Below are 25,954 nucleotides of genomic sequence, written 5' to 3' on the forward strand. Positions count from 1 at the left end.
CTGTGGCCGGCACCCCAGTATGGTGGCTGGTGCATGCCCGCAGGGCCATGCTGGTGGTGGAGCTTGCTGTGGGATATAGGGGTATGCCCGGCAGCGTCCCCATGGTGGGGGGACGAGACAGGTTTGGCCGCTCCTGCTCTCCCTCACTGGAGCGCTGGGCTTGCAGCACTTTATCATGATTTTCCCCTCATCTCCGAGCAGTGATCCCTCACTGCTCACATTACCTGAATAGAAAATGACGTATAAGCTGACATGATTGCCACAGCTCCCAGCGCCACGTGGGGTACTTTCCCTGGTGGCACAGAGGGGCAGGCAGGGTGGGTGGCATGCTGCCTGGCCCTCAGCTCCTCACCCTGTGCTCCCCGCTGCTGTTGTGTCCCCCTCCAGCCAGCTGTGGCAGAGCCAGGGAGAGGAGGGGACCGGTGGTGCTGAGGCACCATGTTAGCAAGGCTGAGCAACAGAGCACTGTGCCCAGCTGCCCACGTGCCCCAGCCTGCCCCAGCTGCTCAATTCCTCCCCTGCTCCATGCCCAGCACCCATACTGGGGATCATGCTGCTGCCCTGCATCCCCGCAGCCTCCTGCAGCTCTCTGCAGGGCTGGGGAGCCACTGGCACCATGTGGCTGCCCGACCGTCAGCACCCCTTCAGCAGCTTTTGGGCTGGGTGAGGCCAGTGTTTACCAGCAGATTCCTGTCCCTGTCCCTTCACCCAGGCTGGCTGGGGCTGTGCAGTGCTGGTGGGGCCAGAGCCCAAGCCTTGGGGTCTGGGCTGCGAGCTGGGGCCATGCTGGCTGCATCCCCGCTCCGGCTGCCTGCGGGTACCATGTGTGTGGCCACCTTGTACCCCAGCAGCGAGGCCGGTCAGGGCATGAGGGCAAAGTCCCTTGTGCAGGCAGGAGCTGCCCAGGGAGGGAAGCAGGGGAAGGACATGCAGGTCATGCTTCAGTGCAGGTGTCAGAGAGGCCGGGATGAGCTGAGCCCTGGCTCTGGGACACGGTCCCCCAGGGGAGCAGCAGTGGGGCCTCCCTGAGCGTGTCCAGCAGAGCTCTGCCACTGGCTGTGGAGGGGAGCAGCCCCCAGCCTGGGGGGATCCCACATCTGCTCCCCCTGGCTGTGTCTGCTCAGCATCTCCCCGCCACGGCACCAGCCGCAGCTTTCAAACAGCTCTTGTATAAAATCAGAAATGGGGAGAGAAGAGTGGGAGCAGGCGACAGTGGCAGCTTATTTGTGATCTGCATTGTGTGGGGAGCTCTTAATTAGAGGTAATTAGACTGATTAACTTGCAAATGAGAAACTCGTCTTTTTCTCCTTTTCTTTCACAAGAAAAAATAAAAAACAAGATAAATATTGAGGCTAATTACTTTGTACCTGCGGCAGAGCGCCCCCCAGCTCATGGGACATCCCTCTCTCAACCAGTGTGCTGCTCGATGCAGTGTGCTATGCGTATCCCTGTCCTGGTGTCCTTGTGATGGCTGTCCTCACTCAGGGCTGGTCCCATGGCAGGGCACGGCAGAGAGGGACCACCCACCATCCTCCATGTACCCTCATGCACCAGTGCATGACAAGGATACAGCATGTGTCCAGGAGTTGATGGGGGCAGTGGCCTCCACAGCACCGGCTATCATCAGGACCTGGCATTGTACCCTGGCACCCTCCCCACCAAACCCATCCCATGCTGGGTGCAGAGCGGGGCTGGGGGGCGGTCCCCTCTGTGGCACTGTGCGGTCCTGACTGTTTTCCAGCTCTTCCCTCATGGCATCTCTGGTTTCCCCCTCACTCTACCAACGCAACACCCTGGGGGCTTTTTTAGCACAACTTGGTTCAAATGTCTGATTAGTCTTTAGGAGATCAAGGGGTCAATTTTCCACAGCTCCTTCCTCTCCATTTAACTAATTTAACTGCGCGATTGTTACAAATTTCATTTTATTATAGCCCTGCTTTTCAGTCCAATTGAATTACCAAAATCTCATTTTCTCAGAAGTGCTGAATATGTAATTAGAGGAAAAATTATGCTCCTGACTGCTTATTAGAGAGGACTGTGCGAGACAGCTTGTCCGGGTGCACACGCAGGTCCGTGGTTCCCCGAGTGCCCACGTTGGCTGGTGAGAGCATGCGCACGCTTCAGAGGCTGCGTGTGAGCAAGCGCCACATGCAACTGTGCCAGAGCCCCAGCACAGAGGCGGTGTGACAGTGATGGGGCGCCATGGGTGGGCTCCTGGGTGCGAAGAGCTTTGCAGGAGTGGCACCAGGGTCTGGGCAGTGCTGGCTGGGCTCCTCAAGGACCTGCGAGCTGTGGGGCAGGGTGCTGAGATGGTGGCTGGAGCCGGCGTGGTGCTTGTGGGAGAGGCATGAGGCTGGTGGATGTGGCCCTTCATCCTGCTATGCGCTGTGTCCTGAGCTGTCTGGATCCAGCTGGGCTGGACTTAGCTGCAGGTAACTCCAGCAGCACCGCACAAGGGCTGTGGCTGCTGGGGACCTGCCTGCTATGGGACCCTGGGAGGGACCGTAGACCTGCTGGCGTGTGGCCCCACTGGAGGAAGATACCTGCTCCTCTCTGGGCCCTGCCCCTCTCTGCCTGGGCTCTAACAGCCACCCACATGCCATGGCTCAGCAGTGTGGGCTGGGACACCTGAAGGTGCTCAGTGCCTCTCTGCTGGGTGCACTGGGGATGAGGCACCCTGCAGCCCTTCCCAGAGCAGCTGCTCTCCAGAGCCCCCAGCCCCTGCCAGCAGTGGGGAGACAGTGGCTGCCCCTCCGAACCACTGGCAGCAGCAGCCACACCAGCCTCTGGCATGGCTTAGACACTCTGGTATGCAGAGCCATGCAGTGCGTAGGCACCCACATCCGATTCTCCGGTGTCTGCAGGGCTCCAGAGGAGCAGGTAGCTCAGGTGTACACTGCTGAGGACTTGGGTCCTCTACAGCCTGTCCTGGTCCCCAGGCTCTGCAGCCAAGCTTGTGCCTCATGTGCCTGCCTGTCCCAAACCCTTCGGTGACTGCTGGGGACCAAGCACTGCTGGGAATTCTGGCCAGCACTGTGTACGCTGGGTCTGTGTTGCCAGCCTGGCTGTTGCCCTCCAGCAGCATCTGCTCAGGGCTGGGAGCTGCTGTGCATGAGCCCCAGCAACACCAGCGATGCCGGGAACTGCTACGAGTGAGCCCTGGCACTGCTGGTGATGCTGGAAGCTGCTGCAGGTGACCTGTGTCACTGCCACCAGTGCCAGGCCCTGCTCAGGAGGGAGCACCACGCGTCCCAGAGCTGCTGTCCTCCCGCTCACTGCGGACCTGATCCTGTCATGTCTCCGGCAGTGACGCAGCCTGGTCGCTCCCTGATGCAGTGGCACAGGTACATGCGAGCCTGGGAGATGTCAGCTGCGCACACGTGGGGGACAGCCGGGAGCCCCCCCAAGCACCCCCATCTCGCCTCGGTTACACAACATTATCATTTCATAATACTCTGAAATATACATGAAGTTGGCTGAATGCAGATGAAATTGCACCATTTACTTCATGAATATTTCATGCAGCCTCAGCTCCGAATGAAGTTTCCAGCTGGTGGAGCCAGGACCTGGGGCTGGACCCCGCTCCCCGCCTGCCCGGCACAGGGGGTGATGGGGATGCGCAGGTAGCTTTGTGCTGGCACCTGGTCTCGTGTCTTATCCCCCCTCCTGCTGGCTATTGCATGCCTGCCAGCCACCATGTCCTTCCTCCCTGGGCTCCCATGGGCAGAGGGCTAGCAGCGTCCATCCCTGGCTGTGCCGCAGCAGCCAGGCTCTGTCAGAATGGGCTCATGGAGCTGAGGGCAGGATCTGGCCCTGCTGCCCTGGGCCGGCAAGGGGCAGCTCCCCCCTTGCAGGGTCCTGGTGCAGGGAAGTTGGGGCAGAAGGGGCAGGTGTGTGGCAGCCCAGAAAAATGCTCTTTTTCCCCTGCCAGCAGGCTGCCCTGCCTTACCCCCTGCTGCTGTTGTTGTTCCTCCTCCTCCTCCTTCTCCTTGTCTCACGCAGTCGCTCCAGCCCCTTGGGTCCTGCCTGTTCTCTCCAGCCCCGCTTCCCACTTGAGCATCCCTGGCAGATGCTGTTAGCCGGCTCTCACCCCTCCCCTGCCTCCTCCTTAATGAAGACATTAAGCACGGCTGCTGCTACCTCCAGCCTCCGCAGCTCCCCACCTCCTTTCACAGTTCCTTCCCAGGGGGGTGATTCCCCCATTGTCTGGGGGTGATTTCCCCAGCTCTCTGTGGGGCCACGATGGCCCCAGTTGTGGGGAGGAGAAGCAACCCGCTGCCATCTCCCACTGGCTCCCATGGTGGGCAGGGCTTGTCCCTCCTGGGGCCAGGGACATCCCTGCAGTGAGCACCCCGACCTCACTCCCCAGGTGCAGCCCAGGGCTCTGTGGCTGGTGCCTGCTCGGGGCTGGGCATGCTGCTTTGTATGGATGGCGCGGCATTTTGGGTAATGAAATATTCACAGGTCAGTGATTCCTTGAGAAATGACGGGGATCAGTCAATTCCTTTTCAGGGAGTAATTTTCTTCCCCTTCACGGCCTCTGTTTCATGTTGACAGTCATTAGCATGAGCGAGCAGCTGGATCGAAGGAGGGACATTGTGGCTGTCACGCAGATGAGCCGTGCCGGGCATGGCCTCGCAGCAGCCTGCGATGACAGCATCACCACGTGGCCCCTGCGTGCCTGGGGGGGGCATGGGGCCGTGTGAGGACCCTCCTGCTGCTGCCGGGGCATTTGCTGAGCCGGTCTCTCAGTGCTCAGCACAGCGCAGGGCTGCTGTGCTGCCTTGCTCTGAGGCAGCAGGCAGAGGAGTGGATGCTCCCATCAGCTTCCCTGTCTGCTGCCCTGGTTTGTCCCCAGCTACATGTGCTGCTGGCGGGCATGACAGGTCCTGCTGCAGCAATGTGCTGCAGACCTGTTGCAGCAGCAAGCAGCTGCCCTGGCACAGGCAGAGGAGCGGGCAGGGGTGCCCTCAGGGAATTGCTCAACACCCTTCCCTGCACTCGGCTCTGACCTCAGGCTGTCTCGCAGTGCAGCAAGGGGATGCCCTGACAGCAACCGAGCAAGCAGGAGCCAGTCTGGGTGAGAGTAACATGCTTGCCGCCTGCACTGCCTGCTCTGCCTGTAGGATATGCTGCCCGCTGAGGCTCTGCAGCTTGGAGGAACATCTTAGTGGCCTCCTTGGATGCTGTGGTGGGGCTAGGACCCCAGCCCCTCGCAGCACCCATCAGCAGGTGGCTGGTTCCCAGTGGAAAGAGCGGGACAGCCACAGGCATTGGGGACCACAGCTGGGCTGGCTGCCCATAGCTGCCTGCAGATCCATGCTGCCTTTGCTTCTTTGACACCTGTGGCTGCAGGCTCCTTGGTGCATGCTGCTCTCAGGGCTCCCTTCTTGCTGGTGGTGGAGAGGTGCATGGTGACAGGACTGTGCCCCCTCCCCAGCCGCTCTGGGGCTCAGCATGCTGGCATCCAGCCAGGCTACATGTGCCATGACAAGGCGGTGCTGTGCCATAACCAGGGGGTGCCATGCTGCCCCTGCACCAGCAGCACTGGCCTGAGTGCAGCGCGCAGGAAGAGGACACCCACAGGCAGAGCTGTCCAGGTTGGGGTTGCCCTGGGCTGGAGATGAGAGCAGGGCTTGGCCGAGGCAGTGGGATGGTCATGAGGCTTTGGTGGAAACTCTGTGCGTGTTTGTGTCAGCCGCAGGCGAGGGGAGCAGCCCCAGGACAGGCTGCTGCCCGGTTATAAATCGTGACTGTGTGTGCAAGCAGAGGCTCCGGCTGAGTCTGGGCATGGCCTGCTGGCTGGCCTTGTGGACCCGCCGCACTGTCCATCTGCAGCTGGAGGTGGGTGGCAGCAGGTAATAGTTGCTCGAAAGCAGTCAGTAACTCTGGGGAGCTGGCGTGCTGCACCTTCGTGCCGTGCCAGCAGGATGCCCATCATGGGCTAGGTGTGCCGCAGGGTGCTAGCGGGTGGGTGGCCTGTCGGTAGTGCAGGCACTCTGTGCTCAGCTAATTGCTCAGACATGTCCCTTGTGTTCAGGGGCTCCTGGTGTGTTATTTTCTTAAAAAGGAGCAAATGTTAAAAATGGCGTCGTCAGCCCCAAGCTGACAGGCACAATCACCAAAGTGCGGCGTCTGCAGGAACTGGCCCCACGCGCTAAATGACTTGAAAGGAAATGGCCTGGATTGTGCTGAGGAGGCAGAGTGCGGTGGGGAGAAAGCAAGTGGAGCAAACAAAAAAAACTTCATTAATTAAAGAAACTCGTTAATGAGGGACATTTAATCAGCTAAAGATGATATCTACCCCCTGCCTGCTGTGGCAGCCACTGCGCAGGGCTGGTGCTGCGAGGCTGAGCTATGAGCAGGGCAGGAGCCGCCGCTGCACAGGGGACACCACACAGGGGACCTCAGGGTCCCACCAGCTCTGCCTTCCAGGGCTGGCCTTGGGGAGCAGCATCCTGCAGCTGGCTGGACAGAGCCGCTCTCAGGGGGCTCCCCTGGCCCTGGACTCCTCAGCACAGTGCTCTGCCAAGGAGCCAGGAGGCAGCAGGACACCCGCCAGCCCAGAGGATGCAGCGGCATGTGCTGCGCTTCCCAGAGCTGCTTCTGCCCTTGACAGCGAAGGCCTCAGCTCCCCCTCCCAGCCCTCTGCTGCTGTCCCCAGGGCTGTGGTGTTACGGCACAGGGCTATGCCACAGCTGTGCCGGTATCTTGCCTGAGCAGGTGGGCAGCATGGGGAGCAGAGGTGATGGGTGCTGCTCATGCTCCCTGTGCTATGTTAAATACCGACGGGTTTGCTCCACACTTGGCCTTGGGTGCTGCACTAAGCTCCTCTCTTGTTTACTAAATGAGGGCCACGGGTGGTTAATAGTCAGAATTTCTTTCAATGCAAGTGCAGAAAGCTGCCCCACAAAGCACCTTGCGGGAGCATCCCCCATGATGCCCCTAGAAGGACATGCAGTGTGTGAGCAAGAGGCACCTGTTGGAGCCCCCTGGCCCTGGCACCATGCCATGGTCTCCAGTCACGGCTGGGCACTCCGAGCTGGGAGCACCACCTGGCTGCAGGCCGGTGCCGTCTGGCTGCCTCCCCTGAGGTGCAGAGGTGGGTCCCCAGGACCCACTCCAGGCACTCAGCGCAGAGAGGGACCCCGGGAAGGGGCTGCTCCTGGTGCAGGCTCAGGGGTGGCTGTGGGGCCAGGGCCCCAGTAACCCCTCTGGGAGGAGCAGGGGGGCTTCCTCACTGCCTGGGGCTGCCTGCAGACGGGGCTATTCCCACACTGCAGGCAGCCCAGAGCAGCCGGCAAGGGAGGATGCCGGCAGTGCGTGGTGCGGGGCTGAGCAGCAGCCACTTGCCCGTGACATCAATGGGCATCGCACAGCCAAACCTGTCGCCATCCCCCTCCCCGCGGGGCTCTCACCCCCGGCAGCCCCCAGCCACTGAGCCGAGCAGCCTCGTCCGCACGGACGGGCAGCGCGCACAGGAGAGAGGTGCTGGGAGCTGTAGATCTGCTCCTCTGCAGCACCAGCAGCCCCAGCAATGGTGAGCAAAACAGGGGAACTTAATGGTCCCTGAATGAAATAATACTTGGGCTGACTAGCACTGCGACAGCCCTAATTAATAACATATATGAACGTGGCTGTCAGGGCAGGCTGGCAAGGAGCCAGTTGGGCCCAAGACCTGGGCAGGTGGGGACAGCCCCTCCCCCAGCCCCTGTCTGCATCCCCCTGCCCGCTCACTGTTCCTGCCTGGGCAGAAGTGCCCATCCCTGCTGTGATGGTGGCTGAGCCTGGCGATGGTGACAGCAAAACTGAGTGTCCAGCACAGAGCACGCAGGAGTGCTACAGGCTGCTCCTGCTGCTGGCTCTGTTCACGGAGGCAGGGAGGGTCAGGCACTGGGCATCAGGGATGCAGGGAAGGTCAGGCACTGGGATCAGCGATGCAGGGAATGTCAGGCACTGAGCATCAGGGATGTGGGGAGAGAGAGTCAGGCACTGGGACCATGGCTGTTGTGACTGGTGTCTGCCTGCTCCCTGGAGCAGGCTCAGGTGCTGGGGCCAGGCTGAGCACAGGGTGGAAACCCTCACGTCTGCGAGGTGGGGTTTGCACCTGCGGTGTAGGCAGGAGCGTTGCCCTGGATGCCCAGCTCAGGGGCAGTGCCAGGGATGGGGCTCTACCATCCTGCAGCATCGGCAGCCCCGGGCCGCACTGGCAGGTGTATCTGGCTGGCGTGTCCCTGCGCAGCTGAGTCAGCACAGGAAGGCACTGGCAAGCCTGCCAATGACTTGCAGATCTGTAGCGGGATTATTTACGCTGGGTTTGCATGTGGTCCCACCGTGCCTCTGGTGCGGGCTCCATTGCCTCCCTCACAGGCACGACGGCCCTGCTTGCTGGGGGACGGTGGCTGGCAGCGCGGCCCCCCCATCTGCACCCCACCACCCCTCCGTACCATAAATTGGCCACACACAATTAAGGAGCTTGTCTCCACAGGCTGAGCCACAGATGTATTTCATGGGTGAGAGGCTGCCATGGTGGGTTGTAAAGCATCTGAGGGGCTGCTGGCACTGCCCTGCGTGCTGGTTTAGGCATTCTCAGCCTCTTGGCTGCTGGCGGAGGCTGCTGCCGTGCACCACAACGGGCATCTGTGTGTGGTGGTACGTGCAGCACACACGTGTGCCACAGGGCAGAGCCTGTGGGTGCACATAGGGCTGTGAGGATGGATGGATGGATGGATGATGGATGGATGGTGGATGGGTGGGTGGGTGGGGTGTGCAAGAGAGATGCAGGCTGGCAGCCCCATGCTAGCCCCTCAGGCCAGCCCCCCCAGCAGGCAATAGGCAGCCCTTGGTCCGTAGCACATGTGCAGCTCACTCTGTTTGACTGGGGTGGTCAGGTGGGCAGAATTAGAGCAAGGGGCCTAATCAAATATTTAGCAGTTAATTGATCTGTTGTTGGCCAAGGGGCTATCAGCATTCCTGCCTGACCGCCCCTCCATGCCTCCATGGCCGTGCTACTGTTTGCTGCCATCACCATCATTGGGATGCCAGGTTTGCTGCCAGCAGGCGCTGATGCTGTACCGTCCCCTGCAAGAGCAACGTTGCCAGCCTGGCTTTGCTTTGCCCCATGTTGGGCTCCAAACTGAGGGCTGCCCTGGTTTCCTTCCCCAAGGAGATGGCAATGTGCAGGCTTCCATAGGTAAGCCCCACGGGGGCGTTTGCTCTGCTCTCCTGCTGCCCAAGCCCCAGCACATGGGGCAGGCAGGGCCCCAGAGCAGGAGAGGATGGAGGCTTGGCTGTGTACGATGGAACCCAAGAGCTGCCGTGGCATGGTGACAGCCCAGGGTCTGGGGGGACACACACCAAAGGCTGGGGCATGGTGGGCCTGAGGGGCCTGGGTCTGGCCGCAGTGACCAGGACCCCTCCCCAGGGCAGGATGCAGCCCAGGCACCCCGGGGAGACCAGTGGGTAAGGGGGTCGGTGCCGCTGTCTTGGCAGGGTAACCAGGACGCCACGGCTCCGCCAGACGCGATGGCTCAGCCCTACCCCCCGGCCCAGTATCCCCCACCCCCCCAGAATGGGATCCCCGCAGAGTATGCGCCGCCGCACCCCCACCCCACGCAGGACTACTCGGGACAAAGCACAGTACCAGAGCACGCCATGACCCTCTACACACCAGCACAGAGCCATGCCGAGCAGCCGGGCACCGATGCCAGCACACAGTCCATAGCAGGGACACAGACGGTACCGGTAAGGGAGTGGTGTCGGGGGTGCGGGGGGGTCTGAGGGCAGCATCGGAGCTGCCAGGAGAGGTACCAGGGCAGTGGTGCTGGCCTGGCTGTGGTCCCTCAGGGCACTGGGCTGTGTGTCCCCACCACAGCCACTGGCTCTCTCCCTTGCAGTCCTGTCCTGTCCTGTCCCCCCATCATTTCTAATCACTTGTAATCTACCTGCTTGGCTGCCTTCCCACCAGATAGCTTCAATTATGGGGTTGTAATGCAGCACCGGGGAAAGTGCTGAGCTGAGCACTTCCCAGTCCAGCTACAGCAGCCCTGCGTGTGGGATCTGCTGCCCCGCCCCCGCCGCACACCCGTCTGCCACAGTCAGGGCCCTGGGCACTGTGCAGCTGGGCTGACTGAGTGGGGACGGAGGCCAGTGCAGGGCCACGTGATGCTGGCTGGCTCCTTGCAGTGGGTCACACTCACGCTCACACTCACACACACACCCCCCCACCCACCCACTCACAACACACCCCCCCACCCCCACACCCCCCCACACCCCCACACACCCCCACACACCCCCACCCCCCCACACACCCCCACACCCCCACACCCCCCCACACCCACCCCCACACACCCACCCCCACACACACACCCCCACACACACACCCCCACACCCACACCCCTACACACACCCACACCCCCCCACCCACACACCCCCACCCACACACACCCCCCCCCACACACCCCCACACCCACACACACCCCCCCACACACACCCCCACACACACACCCCCACACACACACCCCTCCACACACACACCCCCACACACACACCCCCACACACACCCCCACACACACACCCCCACACACACACCCCCCCACACACCCCCCCACACACACCCCCACACACACACCTCCACACACACACCCCTCCACACACACACCCCCACACACACACCCCCACACACACACCCCCACACACACCCCCACACACACACCCCCACACACCCCCCCACACACCCCCACACACACACCCCCACACACACCCACACCCACCCACACCCACACCCCCACACCCACCCACACCCACCCACACCCCCACACCCCCACCCACCCCACCCCCCACCCACACACACACCCACCCCCCTGTCTCCCAGGCCTCTCCCTCCCTGGGATGCACTCCCTGTGTCCCCCCAGCTCTCAGCACCCCATGTCCCTGGCACCACTCATGGCATGGGTGATCCCCTGACCCCACTGTCAGCACTGGCTGAGGTGGAAGGGTGCAGGCAGGGCTGGTGGCTGGTTCCCCAGGCTGGGCATTCCCCGGCTCCCCAGAGGCAGAGTTCTCCTCTGGCATCACCCTGACTTGCCAGGCTGCAGGGAGGCCCACGGGATGCTGCCCAGAGCTTGGGGACCACAGGGTCCAGGGTGTCCCTGGGGCCAAGTAGCATCAAGCAGAGGGGAAGGGGACAGTGCCCAAGCCTGGACCCCTGGCAGGGGACATGGGGCTGGCAAGGCTGGGAGCTGATGGCCGGCGGCGCTTCCCACAGCAGACAGATGAGGCGGCACAGACAGACAGCCAGCAGCTACACTCCTCAGACAACACAGACAAGCAGCAGCCCAAGAGGTTACACGTCTCCAACATCCCCTTCCGATTCCGGGACCCTGACCTGCGGCAAATGTTTGGGGTGAGTCCAGCCCCATCCAGCCACCCGCGTGCCCTGCTCTCCACTCAGGTGCTGCCCCATGGCACCACAGAAACCCTAGGACTGTCCCATCCCAAAGGCCTGTGCTACCTCCATGCCACTGCTGGCCGGGAGCGGCGGCATGCAGGATGGGCACCCTGCTTAACAGCCAGGCTGTTGGACCAAGGTCCATGTGTGAAGGGGGCAGTAACACAGAGCCCTTGTCCCTCTCCCCTTGTTCCCTTCCCAGCCCCCACTAGAATTCAGAGCAGTGCAGGCTGATGAGATTTTGGGTGATGCTCCTCAAGTCCTGGAAGAGCAGGTGCCATGGGAGCAACAGGGCTTTCCCCTGCATGGCACCGAGGGTTCCAGTGGGCTGGCCCCCAAGGCAGCCCCCTGCCTGTCCCTGGCCTGGCTGAGCGCGAAGCCCTGTGCCAGCAGCCCCAGGTGCGGGCACAGGGCTGGGAGCTCTGTGGTGTTCACACCTCTTGTCTCTCTGTTTGCAGCAATTTGGGAAGATCCTGGATGTGGAGATCATTTTCAATGAGCGGGGCTCCAAGGTGGGTGCTACCCATGGCTGGCGCCATTACGGCAAGCCCTGGGGAGGGGGCCAGGCAGAGCTGGGATGCCCAGAAGCTCCACTGCCTGCTCTCCTGCCCCGTGGGACCCAGGGCAGCCCTGTCCTGCTGCCCTGCACTGGCTGGGGGGGCTGCATGGGTCCCTGCACCCTGAGCACCGGAGGGAGAGGAGGGCTCGCTCTGCCCCCTCCTGCACAGGCAGCTTGTGTCCCTCTGTGTGTGGATGTCTCTGTTGTATCTTCCCTGCTTTCTGTGCACCTCTCCCAAACTCTTCTCCCAGCTCACGGGCAATGCTGGGGCCTCAGCTGGGACCCCCGGACCCAGTGGGGGCCCCAGCCCAGGCTCTCCATCTCTGCACTATGGCAGCCTCATCTCCTGCGCCAGCTCTCCTGATTCACTCCCTCTCTCTCTCTGTCCCCGCACCCTCTCTCTGTCTCTCTCTGTCTCTTTCTTTCTCCTTTTCTCCTCTGCTCACAGGGTTTTGGGTTTGTAACTTTTGAAACTAGCACAGATGCCGACCGGGCACGGGAGAAGCTGAATGGCACCATCGTAGAGGGCCGGAAGATTGAGGTGCTCAGATAAGTGTGCTAGTGCCATGCCTGTGTGTACGTGCGTCCCCTCCGCCCTACCTGGGGGCTTTCTCCTGCCAGGGGGCTGCAGGCAGGTCAGAGCTGCCCAGGGGCCACGGGCAGGGGAAAGCTGGGGCAGGGGATGCTTTGGGGCAGCTCCAGGTCCCATCCCCATGCCCCAGGGGAGGTTTGCCTGGCGCGTGCATGCATCCATGAATGCGGCACAGGAGCATGTGTGCCGGCTGCTGGGAAGGTTGTCACTTGGCGCAAGGAGTGTCCCATTCAAACGAACCTTCTGCGTGTGGGGAGAGCTGGGGCATTGGTCCAGGCTCTGGCTGAGTTTTGCTGGTTACAGAGGGGTCTGACAGACCCCAGCTGCCTGCAGTCCCTATGCCCACCACAAAGCCACCCCAAGCTCTGCAGGGAGGAGAGGGGCTCTCTGCTCCACATGCCATCTCCACCTTCCCTGTGCCTGGGAGGGAAGGATGCTGCACAGGGCTCCCGCTCCTGCTGTGCAGGCAACTGCTGCAATGCCCAGCTCCCAAGACTTTTATTTCTTTAAGCCAGGCAGAGGGATCAGGCTCTGCCTGTGCATTGGCAGCACCTTACTGACTAGTGGTGGGAAGTGGGGCAGCACACAGCAGAGGGAGTGGGACGCAAATGTCCCCAGCAATTCTGAGAGCAGGGAAGGGCAGCCTGGCAGGATGCGCCCTGCCTGTCAGAGAACATGGTCCAACAAAGCTGGGCAGGAGTTTGCGGGTGCTTGCTGCAGTGACCCAGGCTCCTGCTGCAAGCATCCTTCCTGCAGGCTGGGTCAGACAGGGTGGGGACAGGAGGCGGCCGAGCCTGGTGGCAGCACGCTGGGGCTCAGCCTGCACATGGCACCACAGTGGTCAGGGCATCAGCCAGCAGCCCAACTGACACTTGTCACTGGAGCCAGGAGGCCTGGGCTGGCCAGGGGTACAGGCAGGACTGCATCACGGCGGGGTGGCTGCAGACAGAGACTCGTACCGCATCTCCCCGTGCAGCTGGCATCCTTTGCTCCAGTATCTGAAGCAGCAGCAACATGCGCCAAGTACATCCGAGCGGGCCCTGGACTGCAGCCTCGCCAGCCCCACTGCCCACAGGCGCTGAGCTCCCGTCCACTCTCTCCACAGGTGAACAACGCCACGGCCCGGGTCATGACGAACAAGAAGGTTACCAACCCCTACACCAACGGTAAGGGTCAGTGCGAGCACAGATGGAGCTGCAGCAGGCAGGGGCATCCCCAGGCACCATCGCTGCCCAGCTGCTGCTGAGCTCCTGCAGCAAACCCCCTCCGTGCCCTTGGGCAGACGGGAGAGCAGCTGCTCCCTGCCCAGTGTGGGGGTGCAGCCCTCCCAGGCGCCCCAGGGATGGGAGCTGTGGCCTCTTGGAGTCCAGCCGGGAGGTGGGGGGAAGTGCTGTGGGAAGGGTGCCCCCGGCCTCACTGGCTCTCCCTGCCCGCAGGCTGGAAGCTGAACCCGGTAGTGGGAGCGGTCTACGGCCCCGAGTTCTACGCAGGTAACATGGGGTCAGGGCCAGCCTTGCCACAGGTCCCCCTGAATGTCAGCTCTGCACCATGTCTGACCCCACCGCCGCTCGAAGTAGCGAGCAGCCCCCAGCCCCTCTCCCCATCCTGCAGCCCTGCATGCCCAGTTCCCCTCACCTTGGCCCGCTGCCCCAGCATCCCTACGGGGCCAGGGCATGGAGGCAGGCTTTGGCATGGGATGACCCACGGTGACTGCGGGGGTCCCAGCCATGCCGTGTGGGGAGCTTCTGAGGTAAGCCCATGTTTGTCCCCTCCCTCCTGCAGTAACGGGGTTCCCGTACCCCACCACGGGTACAGCTGTAGCCTACCGAGGGGCACACTTACGGGGACGAGGACGCGCCGTCTACAACACCTTCCGAGCCGCGCCGCCGCCACCGCCCATCCCCACCTACGGCGCGTGAGTACCTGGGCAGTGCAGGGCTGTTTTCTGCCACATTGCTCCAATTCTGCTGCCATCAGCATCGGCATTGCCAGGCTCTCACACTTCAGGAATGGACTGCAGCTCCCCCAGCACCTGCCTGGCCTCAGGCTCTGTGAAACCCCCCAGGCTGCTGCCCCTCAGGGTGACCCCAGTGCTCACCAGCCTCCTGCGCCCCAAAGCATGGACCGTTGTTCCAGCTGTGTTGGTTGGTTAATGGAAATGCTCTCTCCCAGCACACGCGGCTGCTCTGGTGTCAGGCACGGCTGTGGCAACCTGGCCGCTCAGTTGCTCTCAGCAGTGATCGTGCCTCAAGCTCCTCCATCCCTGTGGCACCCTGGCCCTTGGCTGTGCCCTCTGCCTGTCCCCACATCCCTGCCCTCCCTGCCAGGAGTCCCAGCCCGAGATGTGCCTGTGGGCTGTCTGGATGGCTGCTCCTCACCTGTCGGCTGCACTGCTGGAAGCAGCTCCCCCAGTTCACCCGCTTCAACCTGATCCCTCTCTGCCAGTGACATGGGCCAGGCTCTGACACCTCCACCTCATTTTCAGGGTCGTCTACCAGGATGGGTTCTATGGAGCAGAGATCTACGTAAGTGCCACTGCGCCTGCGTCTGGGACACACCGGGGACCCTGTGCTGGGGCAGGGGGCGAGTGGCACCAGGTGGCTGTGTGTTGGGCTCTGCCCCTGCCAGCCCGGTCCCCTGGGGAAGGCAGCTGGAGCCCAGGCGCAGTGTGGATGGGAGCAGGGTGGCACCACGCAGTGTCCCGTGTCCCCAGCCAGGCCCCTCGCAGGGCCAGTGCTGCATGGGATTTACGGCCTTGACAAGCGCCGATGCACTGTCTTACACCAGCATTTAACCTCCATATTTAAGAAGCCATTGGCGATATTTCAGGCGGGTGGCTGAAGGATTTATCTAACGTGACACCTCATTAAAGCGATCAGGGAGGTGACATTCTCTCCTCTGGAAATTTAATTTTTTAAGGTTAATGTTTGTGAAAGCCCCTGGGGAATGGTAATGAGGCTGGTGTGTGCCTGGTGGCACAGGCACCAGCTCCCCCCAGGGTCCCACCACTGCTCTGTGGCAGTGCCCGTGGAGTGCCCAGCTGCCCCAGCCCCCTGAGCCTCCCCCGGTAGGTACTGCACCCCTCCCTGATGGCCATCTCTCCTCCGCTGCAGGGGGGCTATGCCGCCTACAGATACGCCCAGCCGGCAGCAGCAGCGGCAGCATACAGTGACAGGTAAGCACTGCAGGCATCGCTCCTGAGAGGGGGAAGCCCTGTTTCACCCCCTGCACTGCCCAGTCCAACACACTGCAGCTTTTGTGCCCACGGGATGAGGATGGAGCCAGGTATGATGAGGGTGTCCTGCAAACAAGGGGCCCTTGCCCTCCACTTGGGCTTGTTCTGAAAAGGACTGGGTGCCCAGGCAGGGAGAAGCAGGGACATCTCAGGGGGCTCCCAGGTGCAGCAGGGGGGAGCAGTGGCTGGTCAGGGGGGATGCTGAGGGGAGGCGGGACCCCAACCGTGGTTGTTAATGCCCACTGCTGTGTTTGCTCCTAGTTATGGCAGAGTGTATGCAGCGGCAGACCCATACCACCACACCATCGGCCCTGCTGCCACATACAGCATCGGCACCATGGTAAGAGCAGCCCCCGCGGCCTTTCTTTGCTTCCTGGCATGAGCTGCAGGCAGCCCAGGGAGGGGAGGCCGGCACAGCAGCCCGGGGACCCTGTGGGGTGCAGGGCAGGCAAGGGGCATGGGGCAGCCCTGCATGTGGGGGCTGTGGGAGGGGGAGCCAGGAGGTGGTGGCGGCAGGAGCAGCGCAGCCCCTGCCTAGCTCTGTCCACAGGCAGGCAAGAGAGGAGCCCTCCCCCTGCCATGCCTTCATCCCACATGGTCCATTACGCCCTGCGGCAGAAGCCCCACACAGTCCAGACTATGTATGCTACTTGCTGGGAACCTGGCTGCCACCTGCGCTGGCTGCCTGGCAGCACCCCAGGGCCCTGGCTGGGGACCGAGACCCCCTTTCTTGTCCCTGGTGGGTGTGGGGCGTGTCCCCAGGGCCCAGCACGCAGCCACACACAGGGAGCACACGTGTGCATGCCGGCGCCTGCAGCCAACCCGCACACTGCGGCTCTTAGCTATCTTCACAACCAGCATCAAAGATGAAAAATCCCACTCATGGGCAGGATCTCAAAGCCAACCCGTCTTTTTCTTCCTTTTTTTAACCCCCTGACACGGGTCCTGGCTGCCAAGTGCCCCTCGGCACCCCTAGCCCCAGGCAGGTGCTAGCAAGGGGCCATGGCCCCTCCGTCCCGTGGGGATGGGCAAGGGGGTTACAGCCCAGCGCTGCAGCGGGAATGGGGACAGGCTCCTCTGTGTTAACTGTGGCACTGGTTGTGCCATGCCAGGGGCACCAGGGCTCGGGGCACCCTGTAGCCCCTGGCCCGTGCCATGGCCACAAGGCAGCACCTATGACTGTCACAGAGCCGGGACAGCCTTGGGCACCCTCCAGCTCTGCTGGCCCCTCATGTCCCAAGGATTCAGTGTCATTTTAAAGAGAAAAAAGAGAGAGAAAAAAAAAAAAAAGAGGAAAAAAAAAAAAAAAAAGGGAAGAACTGGGCTTTGTGCCTCTCTCAAATACTGATTGGCTTTTTTTTCATCTTTGATGTTGCAGGCTAGTCTATACCGAGGAGGGTACAGCCGCTTCACTCCCTACTAGCAAGACAGACACAGCCCCTCCCACCACTAACACTGACTGCTCACTAGCACCAAACCAAACCAGGCAGACAGAGCCGAGGCCGAGCCTCTGGAGGAACCGCGGGCCCTGCCCGGGCGGGCTGGGGCTGGGGCTCAGGCTGGGCTCCGCCGAGCTGCGGCAGCCCACACCCGTAGGGTTACCTCAAGCTGCTCCGTCCCGCCGCCCGCCCGCGTCTCCTGCACCGTCCGCCTGCCCCGGCGCAGCCCTGCGCCTCGGTGCTGCCGAGCATCCCTGGGGGACCGTGGGGAGCAGGGCTCAGCCCCAGTGGCACCCTGTTCCCAGAACTGGGTCACGGGGTCCTAGCGCAGCTCCACAGCGGGCACTGCCCTTGCTGGGGGTGCAGGGGGCTCGACCCCCTGCGAGGCAGGAGGGGGGTGCTCTGCCCGCAGGCACGGTGCCGACGGTAGCCCCGGAGCAGCCCCTCTGCCCTCCCATAGGAGAGAGAGGAGCCAGCGGGGGCTGCTGTGAGCTCTGGGGATGGAGCTGGGCTGGGGGTGTGTGCAGGAGCCCGGGGCCAGCCCCCCTGGCAGTAGCGCTTCTCAGGGCTGACTGCGTTGCTTGGCGGAGGAGCTCTGGTGCGGATGGCATGGGGCGCAGTGTGGGGCTCGGGGGGCTGGGGTGACACCTGTGTATCCCCTGGCCCACGGCTTGGCCAGGCTGCCCCGCATGCTGTGCCAGTGAAAGACCTGCCTCTTTGTTTCTGTTGTAGTGAAACCGTGGCCGTTTCCTTCTGGGACCAGGAAGGGCAAAAAAATACACACACACACACACAAAAAAAAAATAAAAAAATCAAAAGCAAAGCAACAAAAAAAAAAAAAAAAAAAAAAGCAAAGCGGCAACAGCCAAGTGAAAGTCCCATACTGTCCACACACGCACCGAGTGAGCGAGTCCCGGAGGAGCGCCGTGGCAAGCACGGACCGGCCGGACGCGCCAAGAGGAGCCCCTCTCCGCCCCGGCCCCGCAGCCCGTGGCAGGGAGGGAGAGCCGGCATGCCGCCGAGCGTGGGGGCGTCCGGAGGGGCCTCCGCCTGCCCAGGACCTGGGCACCACGTCTTCCTTTCAGCCCCGGCGCGGCAGCGCTGGGGGTGCCGGCAGAGCGCTGCGGCACGCCGCCCCCTCCCCAGCTCTGAGGGCTGGGCACCGGGGTGGGAACCTGGCTTCGTGTTTGCTGAGCTCCGGCGCTTGCCGGTCATCAGCGCATCAAGTGTGCGAGGCCCCGGCTCTGTGGAGCCGGGGTGGCGGCGCAGCCGCTTTGCTGAGGCGCTGGGCGTTGCAGGGGGATGAGCCTCTGCCTTTTAAAGGGAATTTTTGTTAAGAGGAGCTTGCAACTCGCTTGCAATCCCTTTCCCCTCCCTCCTCTCCATCCCCTGACACACCCGGGGCTCCCACCCCGCAGGGAGCAGCCCTGACCAACGCTGCTTGCGGTCCCCTGCACTGAGCTGGAACGGGGACTGCCCCGATCCTGCTCCTGCTCCTACCTGCTCCACGGCGCAGGACATGCTCACGGCCACCCGTCCCTGCCCGAGACAGCGGGACCCCACCAGCCCTTGGCGCACCCTTGGCGCTGTGGTCTCAGCCATTGCATCGCCCAGGACTGGGGGCTGGCATCGCCTGCAGGGACCAGCCCGAGCCCCGGGGTCGGTCTTCAGCAGCCGGCATGCCGGCACAGCCCTGTCCCGCAGGGTCGCCTCGCGTTCAGCCCCCTGCCCCGCGTGGCTCCGCCACTCCTCAAACCTCACTTTATAGTCTGCAGATGCCCCCGATGCTCCAGCAATGAGCTCCCCCTTTTCTATTCCCGGTGTACATAGCCCCGGCCACCCCAGCCCCGCACCCCTGCCCCTGTACAAAGCTCCTTCCATCGCTGTACTGGCTTCTTCCTTACAGCACCCCCCCTGCGCCGGCTGCTGGCGCGCAGGCTGGCACTGGCCCATCCTGTATGCTTCAAAAGGTGTGACCATTCTAATAAACAGTATTATTATTATTATTATTATTATTATTATTATTATTATTATTATTATTATTGAAATTATTAATAAAGATTTCTTTCTTCAACCAGGGCGCCTCAGGTTTTGACTGGGGCATTGGCATGGGGCCATGGCTGGCATGGTGTATCTGACCGTCCTGGCACACCTCTGGGCAGGGGGCTGCAGCCTGCAGCAGGCAAAGGCAGGGGGAACATGCTGAGGCCCCCATAGCAAGGGAGCGGGGTGCTGGCACGGCAAGAGTCCTCCCCTGGCTCTGCCAAGCTTTTCATTTTTCAAACTGTCAGATAATTCATTTCAGACTGAGTCCCCCGCCGGAGGAGCAGCAGCTTAACTGCTGACATATTAATTTTCCTGACTGGGAGCCAGTGTTGTTTGTGGGACTGGGGCTGGCACTTGGAGGGAGCTGGGGCTGGGTGACCCCGCTGCGTGGCGTGCTTGCCTGCCTCCCTGCCTGCTAATTGCTTGCTCACCAGACTGAGAAAATAATTGCTGCTATAAATTTTCTCTCCTTCCATGCATAAGAGATCCAGGCGAGGTAGCCCGGGTGCAGCCACTGCCTGCCAGCCCTAGGGAGAGGGCAGCGCTGGGCTGCCCCTCAGGGGTGAGCGCTGAGGCAGAGCGCATCTCTGCACCTGCACTGAGCACCAGATGGGGGACATCTCAGGGCAGGCACTGCCAGCCTGGCTGCATGCAGCTTGCAGGCAGTGAGGGCTGCAGGAGCTGGGGGAGTCCCTAGGCAGCCTGTCGCAGGGCCCTGGCCAGCACCCAGTGGGTCCCCACAGTGAGGGCTGAGCCCAGCCACAGTGGTGGGAGAAGAGAGGGACCCACCAAAGCAGGATGATGAAATGCAGCCTCCACTCTTGAAGCCCCCTGCACACAGCCCACCCGCCAGCATGGAAGAGACAAGGACGCGGGGCTGCACCACGCTTGCCTTTAATGCCCGTCTCGGCTGGTGCTGCTGGCCGGCTCAGAGTAGACCAGCACCAGCCGCCCCCAGCAGTCGGGGTCCACGGGCAGTTCATCACGCAGCACCGGCTCCACCAGCAGCTCTAGCCGGCAGGACTGGCCGGCCGCTGGCTGCGGCACCACCAGGCCCACGACACGGTACAGGCAGGCGTGCGCCAGCCCCAGGAGCTGCAGCGGCGTCTGGCCCTCGCGGCACCGGGCACCCTGGCTGAGGATGCGGAAGCAGCTGGCGCGGTTGGGTGGGAATGCCCAGCGGAGGGTGAGGCTGAGAGAGAGCTGCTTCGCCTCTGGGCCCTCCTGCCACCAGAGCTGCGAGGCTGTCAGGCTCTGCACCTGTGGCGGGGAGGCCACCACACTGGCTGCATCCAGCACCTGCCGAGGGAACCACAGAACCATGGGGGCTGGGACCAAAAGCAGTGGGTGCCCACCCACCCTCCCAGCGCGGGGCAGCGTGGGGCAGCACCGGGATGGATGGCTCCCAACCGGCAGTGGTGGGCACTCACCCGGATCTCTCCGAGGAGGCATGTGAAGGGGGTCTCCTGCAGGCTGGGCTGGTGGCAGGACAAGAGCAGGGAGAGGTCTCGCAGGCTGCAGTCCTGCAGGTCCAGCTCGTAGCACCTGAGAGTGAAGGGGCAGAGCGGGCACAGTGCTGGGGGGGCCCCAAGGCACCCACACCTTCCCATGGGCACAGAGAGCCAGCAGGGCACTCACCGGCCAGTCCAGCCATGGGAGCTGCGGTCGCAGGCAGCAAGCAGCTCGGCGAGGCGGGGTGGGGGTGCCGGGAGGAACCGGGGGTGATGGCGGCTGTTGGGCTCTGCCAGAAGAAGTAGGGTCAGGGGGGCAAGGGGCTGAGCTGGTCCCATGCCCTGCAGTAGGTGCTTACTGCAGAGAGCACAGAGGGGGTAGGGTCCTCACCCGGCAGGGAGGTGATGTTGCCCTCGTGGCAGGTACGCGAGTCCCAGGTGGTGAGCTCCAGCGCAACCATCAGTTCATCAGGGTGCGGCCCCTCCAGCTTGTAGACCATGGTCAGGAGGAGCTTCGGGGGTGCCAGCATCTGCAAAGAGAAAAGGCTGATGACCCCAAATCCACCCAGAAAGAAAGAGAGAGAGAGAGGAGAGAAAAAGAAGATGGATCAGGTTAGATCTGCTGGGTGGTGCAGGCAGCGAGCCCCATGGCACACTCACCACGAGGTCCCAGGGCCACACAGCCCTGCCTGGCCAGCACGATGCCAGCCCAGCACTGAGGAGATGGCAAGGGGGCTTCACCCCAACTCACCGGATGGCCACACGCTCCTCGCCAGCAGGGATGGTCCCCTGCAGCCTCAGGGAGCTGCCCCCGCACCAGGCATCCTGCAGACAACAGCTGGTGCTCAGCCGGCCCTTGTGCTCTGGGTAGAGCGGCTGGATCTCTTGCGCACTCAGGTCATACCAGGGGCCAGCCTCTTCCTCCTGCAGGACAGGGCGAGCTGGGCCAGGCAGGCAGCCAGGAGCAGGGACCCCCCTGCCCAGCCCACCCCTGCCCAGCTGCAGCTGAGCCATCACCCCACACTCACCATCCCAGCCAGGAACCTGCTGGTGCCCATGCCCAGGCTGAAGGAGGTGGTGAGGGGCAGTGTGCAGATGCTGTGCGTGGGCAGGTACTCAGACAGCGAGCCCCAGAACCTGGAGGAAAAGGTGGGTGTCAGAGCTGAGACCCCTGCTACAGCCACTGCCCCAGCACGGCCTCGGGCATCACTTGAGCTGGGGCAGAGCAGGGCGAGCCTGGCCCTGGCCAGCAGCCACAGTCGCCCAACAGCCCTGTCCCACTGCCCCACAGCACTCCGGGCCTGTGGAGCTCCTGGCCCATTCTCCCCCCAACAGCCCCAGCTCCACTGAGCCGCCCTCACTTGTTCTCGTTGTGCAGGAAGTTTTCCTCCCCCAGGTGCTCGTAGACCCAGCCAGGAGCAAAGATGGCTGCAGAGAGGCCATGCTGGCGGATCAGGCGCAGGGACTGCAGAGATGAGCAGTGAGCAGCATGGGCTGGGCAAGGCAGTCACCTTGTAACCTGTCATGTCCCCACTCCCCCAGGTCCCACTGGCCCCGTGGTGAGGCAGGACAACACCATGGGGATGTGCTGCGGCATCTCCCACCCCAGGGACTGCAGCACTGGGATCCCCTGGCTCCCTCTCCATGCATGGCTGGCAGCCCAGTGGCTCCAGGTTCCCCTGCTCCTTGCCTCTATGACCCCAGGTTAGTGGTGTAGTGCGGCACGGCACAGCATGGCACGGCATGGCCATTGGTTGGGGCTCAGAGCCTTGCACTGGAGGGAGGCCCAGGGTCCCACTCTGGCCCGGTGTCGCGACGGAGGGAAGACACAGTCACTCAATATGAGTGATCAGCAGACTTCCCTCCGTCACAACAGCCCGGTCCTGGCACACCCACCTTGTCAGTGTCGAAGCCACCACCGACCACGTCCCCACGGGCAAAGACATCAATGCCAACATAGACATCGGTGCGGCGTGGCCCAGCCAGCCCGCATGTGCGCTCCAGGTGCTCCTCCTTCCAGTTGTAGTTGGTGAACAGCCCATCACAGGCGTCGAAGAACACCCTGGGAACGAGGGTGAGGGTGGCAGGACAGATACTGTGGCTGTCCCTACAGACCACCCCACCAAGGGCTGTGCAGGCCATGCCCTGAGCACCCTCAAGAGCTGGGTTTGGGGTGGGCTCACACCACCTCTACCCAGGGCCAGTTTTGCCTGGGCAAGGTGATGGGACAGGGCCCAGCCTCACCTATTCTCCTCGTTCAGCTCATTCTGCCATCTCAGCGTGCCGTTCTGCAGGACGCTGTCATACCAGATCACCAGCCCCCCTGGCATGGCGCTGTGCACCTGCACCGTCAGGTGCCGCAGGAAGGCGGGCAGGTTCCTCGCCGCTGCTGCCTGCCAGGGGACAGCAGGGACAGGTTGGCATGGGGCAGGCAAGGGGTCCTGCACAAGAGCAGCCTGAGGGCAGGGGAGGAGGCAGGGAGGGCAGGGTGCAAATGCTCACACTCAGCATGTTCTCTATGTTGACCAGCCAGCCGTCGAAGCGGTAGTGCTGGGCAATGCGGGCCAGCTGCTCGCTCACAGCGTGGTACGCCTCCTCCCCACCAGCCAGGAATGACTCACACAGCTTCTCCCCATCCGTCCACTCCGTGATGAATGTGCCTGGGCAGGCGGTGAGAGCAGTGTCAGCCACGTGCCCTGGCAAACCCCCCATGCTCCTGGGGCTCTCCCCAGCCCAGTCCTGCAGCCCCCAGCCCTGCAGCTGGTCCTGCCCTCACCCAGCACAGTGACACCATTCCTGTGCGCCGCATTGGTCCAGCACACGGGCGGGATGGTGACAGTGTGGTGGCTGAAGTAGATGAAGACATCAATGTACCGCCAGTGGTAGAAGACGTAGGGGTTGCGTGTGGCTGAGCCCTGGATGAACCTGCAGCGGCAGAAAGAGGCAAGTTGGGCAATGCGGAAAGAACACTAGCAGACGGCTGTGGGGCTGGGAAGGGGCATGACTCACGCCCAGCTGTGGCACTAAGCCACCCCCGCAGACCCCAGCCAGGGCTGGCCTGGGCAAGGCCACCATTCTCCGGCTAAGCCGGCAGGGAACAAATCAAGCAGAAGCCAAAGGGGTTTGGGATTTGAGATGTTGAGCTCTGCTGCCACATCTCCCTTTTGCTCAGCACGTACCTGTCCTCCAGGTACCCGCCGCGCATGTCGTGGCACACCAGCGTCCGGGGCCTCTGGCTGCCCAGCGGGGGCTGGCGCTCTGCCAGCGGCACAGCGGAGACGTTGAAGTCGTCGTTGCTGTCGGGCTGCCAGGAGAGCAGCTCCTCCAGGCCGGACAAGGAGAAGCTGATGGGCTCTGTCGTGCTGGTATCGAAGTGCCTCGCTGGGTCAGGGGGGACTTGGTCAGCGGGGAACCCGTGCGGCTCAGCACCGGCCCGGGGAGGGCCGGGGGGACCCGGGGGCACCGTTCCCGCCGTGCCTCACCTGGCAGGGGCTGCGGGCGGGCGCTGACGGTGTCGTGCAGGACGGTGGTTCCCCGGGGCTCCGCCGCCGGCTGGAAGCTGCCCGGGGAGCGGGGTGACGGCCGGGCAGCCCCCTGTCCCGTAGGCCCCCTGCCCCCGGCGCCGGGCCAGCACCGCGGCCAGCGCCGCCGAGCCCAGCCCAGCCCGGCCCCGGCCCCGGCCCCGGCCCCGGCCCCGGCCCCGGCCCCGGCCCCGGCCCCGGCCCCGGCCCCGGCGCGCCGCCCGCCGCCCACCTCCGCCGCCGCCGCTCGGCCCGCTCCGCCTCGGCCTCCGCTGGCGCCTCAGTCCCGGCCCGCTTCCCGCGCCGTGCCGGGCCCTCCTGCGCCGCCGCCGCCGCCATGGCGCTGCCGCCGCTGCCCGCTCCGACGGCGCCGGCACCGCACGGCCCGCCCCGGCCGGGGGCACCGCCCCGGAGCTCCGCCCGCCCCGGCCCGGCCCCGCACCGCCCCCAGTGCCCGCCCCGCCGCCGCCGCCTGCGCCTGGAGTCCCGGGGTGGGACGTGTTCTAGGGTGAGGACGTGTCTTCCAGGGTGGGAAATGTGTCTCGAGATGGGCTGCGTGCCCTGGGACAGGGCCACGTGTCCTGGGATGGGACGTGTGTCCCGGGATGGGGATGTGTGTCCTGGGACAGGGATATGTGTCCTGGAATGGGGTTGTGTTCCGGGATGGAACATGTGTCCTGAGATGGGCTGCATGCCCTGGGATGGGGCCATATGTCCTGGGATGGACTGTGTGTCCCAGGATGGGGGATGTATTTCCCAGGATGGGACATGTGTTCTGGGATGGGGACATGTCTCCCAGGATGGGACATGCTGCATGCCCTGGGATGGGGCCACATGTCCCAGAATGGACTGTGTGTGGTGGGATGGGACATGTGTGCTGGGATGTGATGTGTGTCCCTGGACAGGCCCTGCTGGGCAGACTGGGACACAGCTGGTTCCCAGGCTGGCGGCCACCCCAAGGAGGCAGCCCCCTCAACTCATGCCACCTGCCAGCAGCCCCAGCCCTGCCTGCCATCCGTGGGGCTGGAGGCTGCCGTGGGACTTTGCCCTCACCATGTGGCTGGGAGGGGGGGCCGAGCTGCCTCCCGCTGTCCTGCTGGGTCCCTGGGACCAGCCCTGCGGGGACAGCAGGACAGGGGCCCTGCAGGCACCACCAGCTCCAGACAGCCTGACCAGCCTCACCACCCACCATCCGCCCACCCTCCACCCACCATGAGGTCACTTTAAGCTCAGCCCTGAGCTCTCCCTGTTGTGCTGGGTGGATGGGATGCTGCTCTGCAGCTACAGCCACAGCCACAGCCCTGCAGCTACAGCCCTGCTCTGCCCAGTCACAGACCCACCAATCCAGCCTCTGACCACAGGCTTCCCAGCTTGATCTCAGGCCCATTTCATCACTGTGGACTTGCTGGATGATCAGGACTCTTGGTAAACCTGGTCACCACCCACAGCCCACCCTGCTCACAGGCTGATGGGTCTGTTACTGCACTCAGCTCCCCACCCTTAGGGAGCTGCTGGCCTTTGCAGGCCTGGCTCAGGTCTCCCTGGCTCTCCTGGGACCAGCTGCCCTTCCCTTCCCACCACTGGCTGGGCAGTACGGTGCCAGCCTGTAGCTCTTGGGGAGCCCCCACACCCTGGCAGTGGGAACCTGCCCTAAGCTGCACA

General features: G+C 63.3%; 2 protein-coding genes across 19 annotated transcripts in view; one reads left to right on the forward strand and one right to left on the reverse strand.

Moving 5' to 3' along the window:
- The window catches only part of RBFOX3 (RNA binding fox-1 homolog 3), a 189,072-nt gene extending 169,791 nt beyond the window's left edge, over window positions 1-19,281 (forward strand). For 14 of the 17 annotated variants that reach the window (XM_055796422.1, XM_027796037.2, XM_055796421.1 and 11 more), the window contains 11 exons: window positions 9,493-9,744; window positions 11,267-11,404; window positions 11,908-11,961; window positions 12,457-12,549; window positions 13,706-13,766; window positions 14,037-14,090; window positions 14,383-14,515; window positions 15,086-15,125; window positions 15,714-15,775; window positions 16,097-16,175; window positions 17,214-19,281. In XM_055796422.1, coding sequence (XP_055652397.1) covers window positions 9,493-9,744; window positions 11,267-11,404; window positions 11,908-11,961; window positions 12,457-12,549; window positions 13,706-13,766; window positions 14,037-14,090; window positions 14,383-14,515; window positions 15,086-15,125; window positions 15,714-15,775; window positions 16,097-16,175; window positions 17,214-17,258 — 1,011 coding nt within the window. In that variant the 3' untranslated portion in view covers window positions 17,259-19,281. The remainder of the gene's footprint in view (window positions 1-9,492; window positions 9,745-11,266; window positions 11,405-11,907; window positions 11,962-12,456; window positions 12,550-13,705; window positions 13,767-14,036; window positions 14,091-14,382; window positions 14,516-15,085; window positions 15,126-15,713; window positions 15,776-16,096; window positions 16,176-17,213) is intronic. The other 3 variants (XM_055796427.1, XM_055796430.1, XM_055796431.1) reach the window with 3 other exon arrangements.
- Window positions 19,282-20,198: 917 nt separating this feature from the next.
- Window positions 20,199-24,715, reverse strand: ENGASE (endo-beta-N-acetylglucosaminidase). 2 transcript variants are annotated; one of them, XM_055797322.1, is made up of 14 exons: window positions 24,525-24,715; window positions 24,254-24,330; window positions 23,951-24,152; window positions 23,548-23,696; window positions 23,274-23,431; window positions 23,016-23,164; window positions 22,668-22,833; window positions 22,133-22,236; window positions 21,800-21,908; window positions 21,523-21,596; window positions 21,163-21,317; window positions 20,959-21,061; window positions 20,751-20,865; window positions 20,199-20,619 (listed from the first exon to the last, which is right to left on the reverse strand). In XM_055797322.1, the coding sequence occupies exons 1-14, from the start codon at window positions 24,629-24,631 to the stop codon at window positions 20,215-20,217; spliced, it is 2,073 nt and encodes a 690-aa protein (XP_055653297.1). In that variant the 5' UTR covers window positions 24,632-24,715; the 3' UTR covers window positions 20,199-20,214. The 2 variants fall into 2 exon arrangements, with proteins under 2 accessions (XP_055653297.1, XP_055653296.1); XM_055797321.1 differs by having other exon boundaries at window positions 21,523-21,695; window positions 24,525-24,713.
- Window positions 24,716-25,954: the final 1,239 nt, after the last annotated feature.

Source organism: Falco peregrinus, chromosome 2 (assembly GCF_023634155.1).
Source record: "Falco peregrinus isolate bFalPer1 chromosome 2, bFalPer1.pri, whole genome shotgun sequence".
Lineage (NCBI taxonomy): Eukaryota > Metazoa > Chordata > Aves > Falconiformes > Falconidae > Falco > Falco peregrinus.

Excerpts from the sequence above, each read along its gene's own strand:
- ENGASE (XM_055797321.1), bottom strand. The coding sequence starts at position 24,631 with ATGGCGGCGGCGGCGGCGCAGGAGGGCCCGGCACGGCGCGGGAAGCGG. Across the intron at positions 23,432-23,547 it reads GAATGGTGTCACTGTGCTGG|GCACATTCATCACGGAGTGG; the intron begins GTGAGGGCAGGA and ends CCGCCTGCCCAG. Across the intron at positions 23,165-23,273 it reads ACATAGAGAACATGCTGAGT|GCAGCAGCGGCGAGGAACCT; the intron begins GTGAGCATTTGC and ends GTCCCCTGGCAG.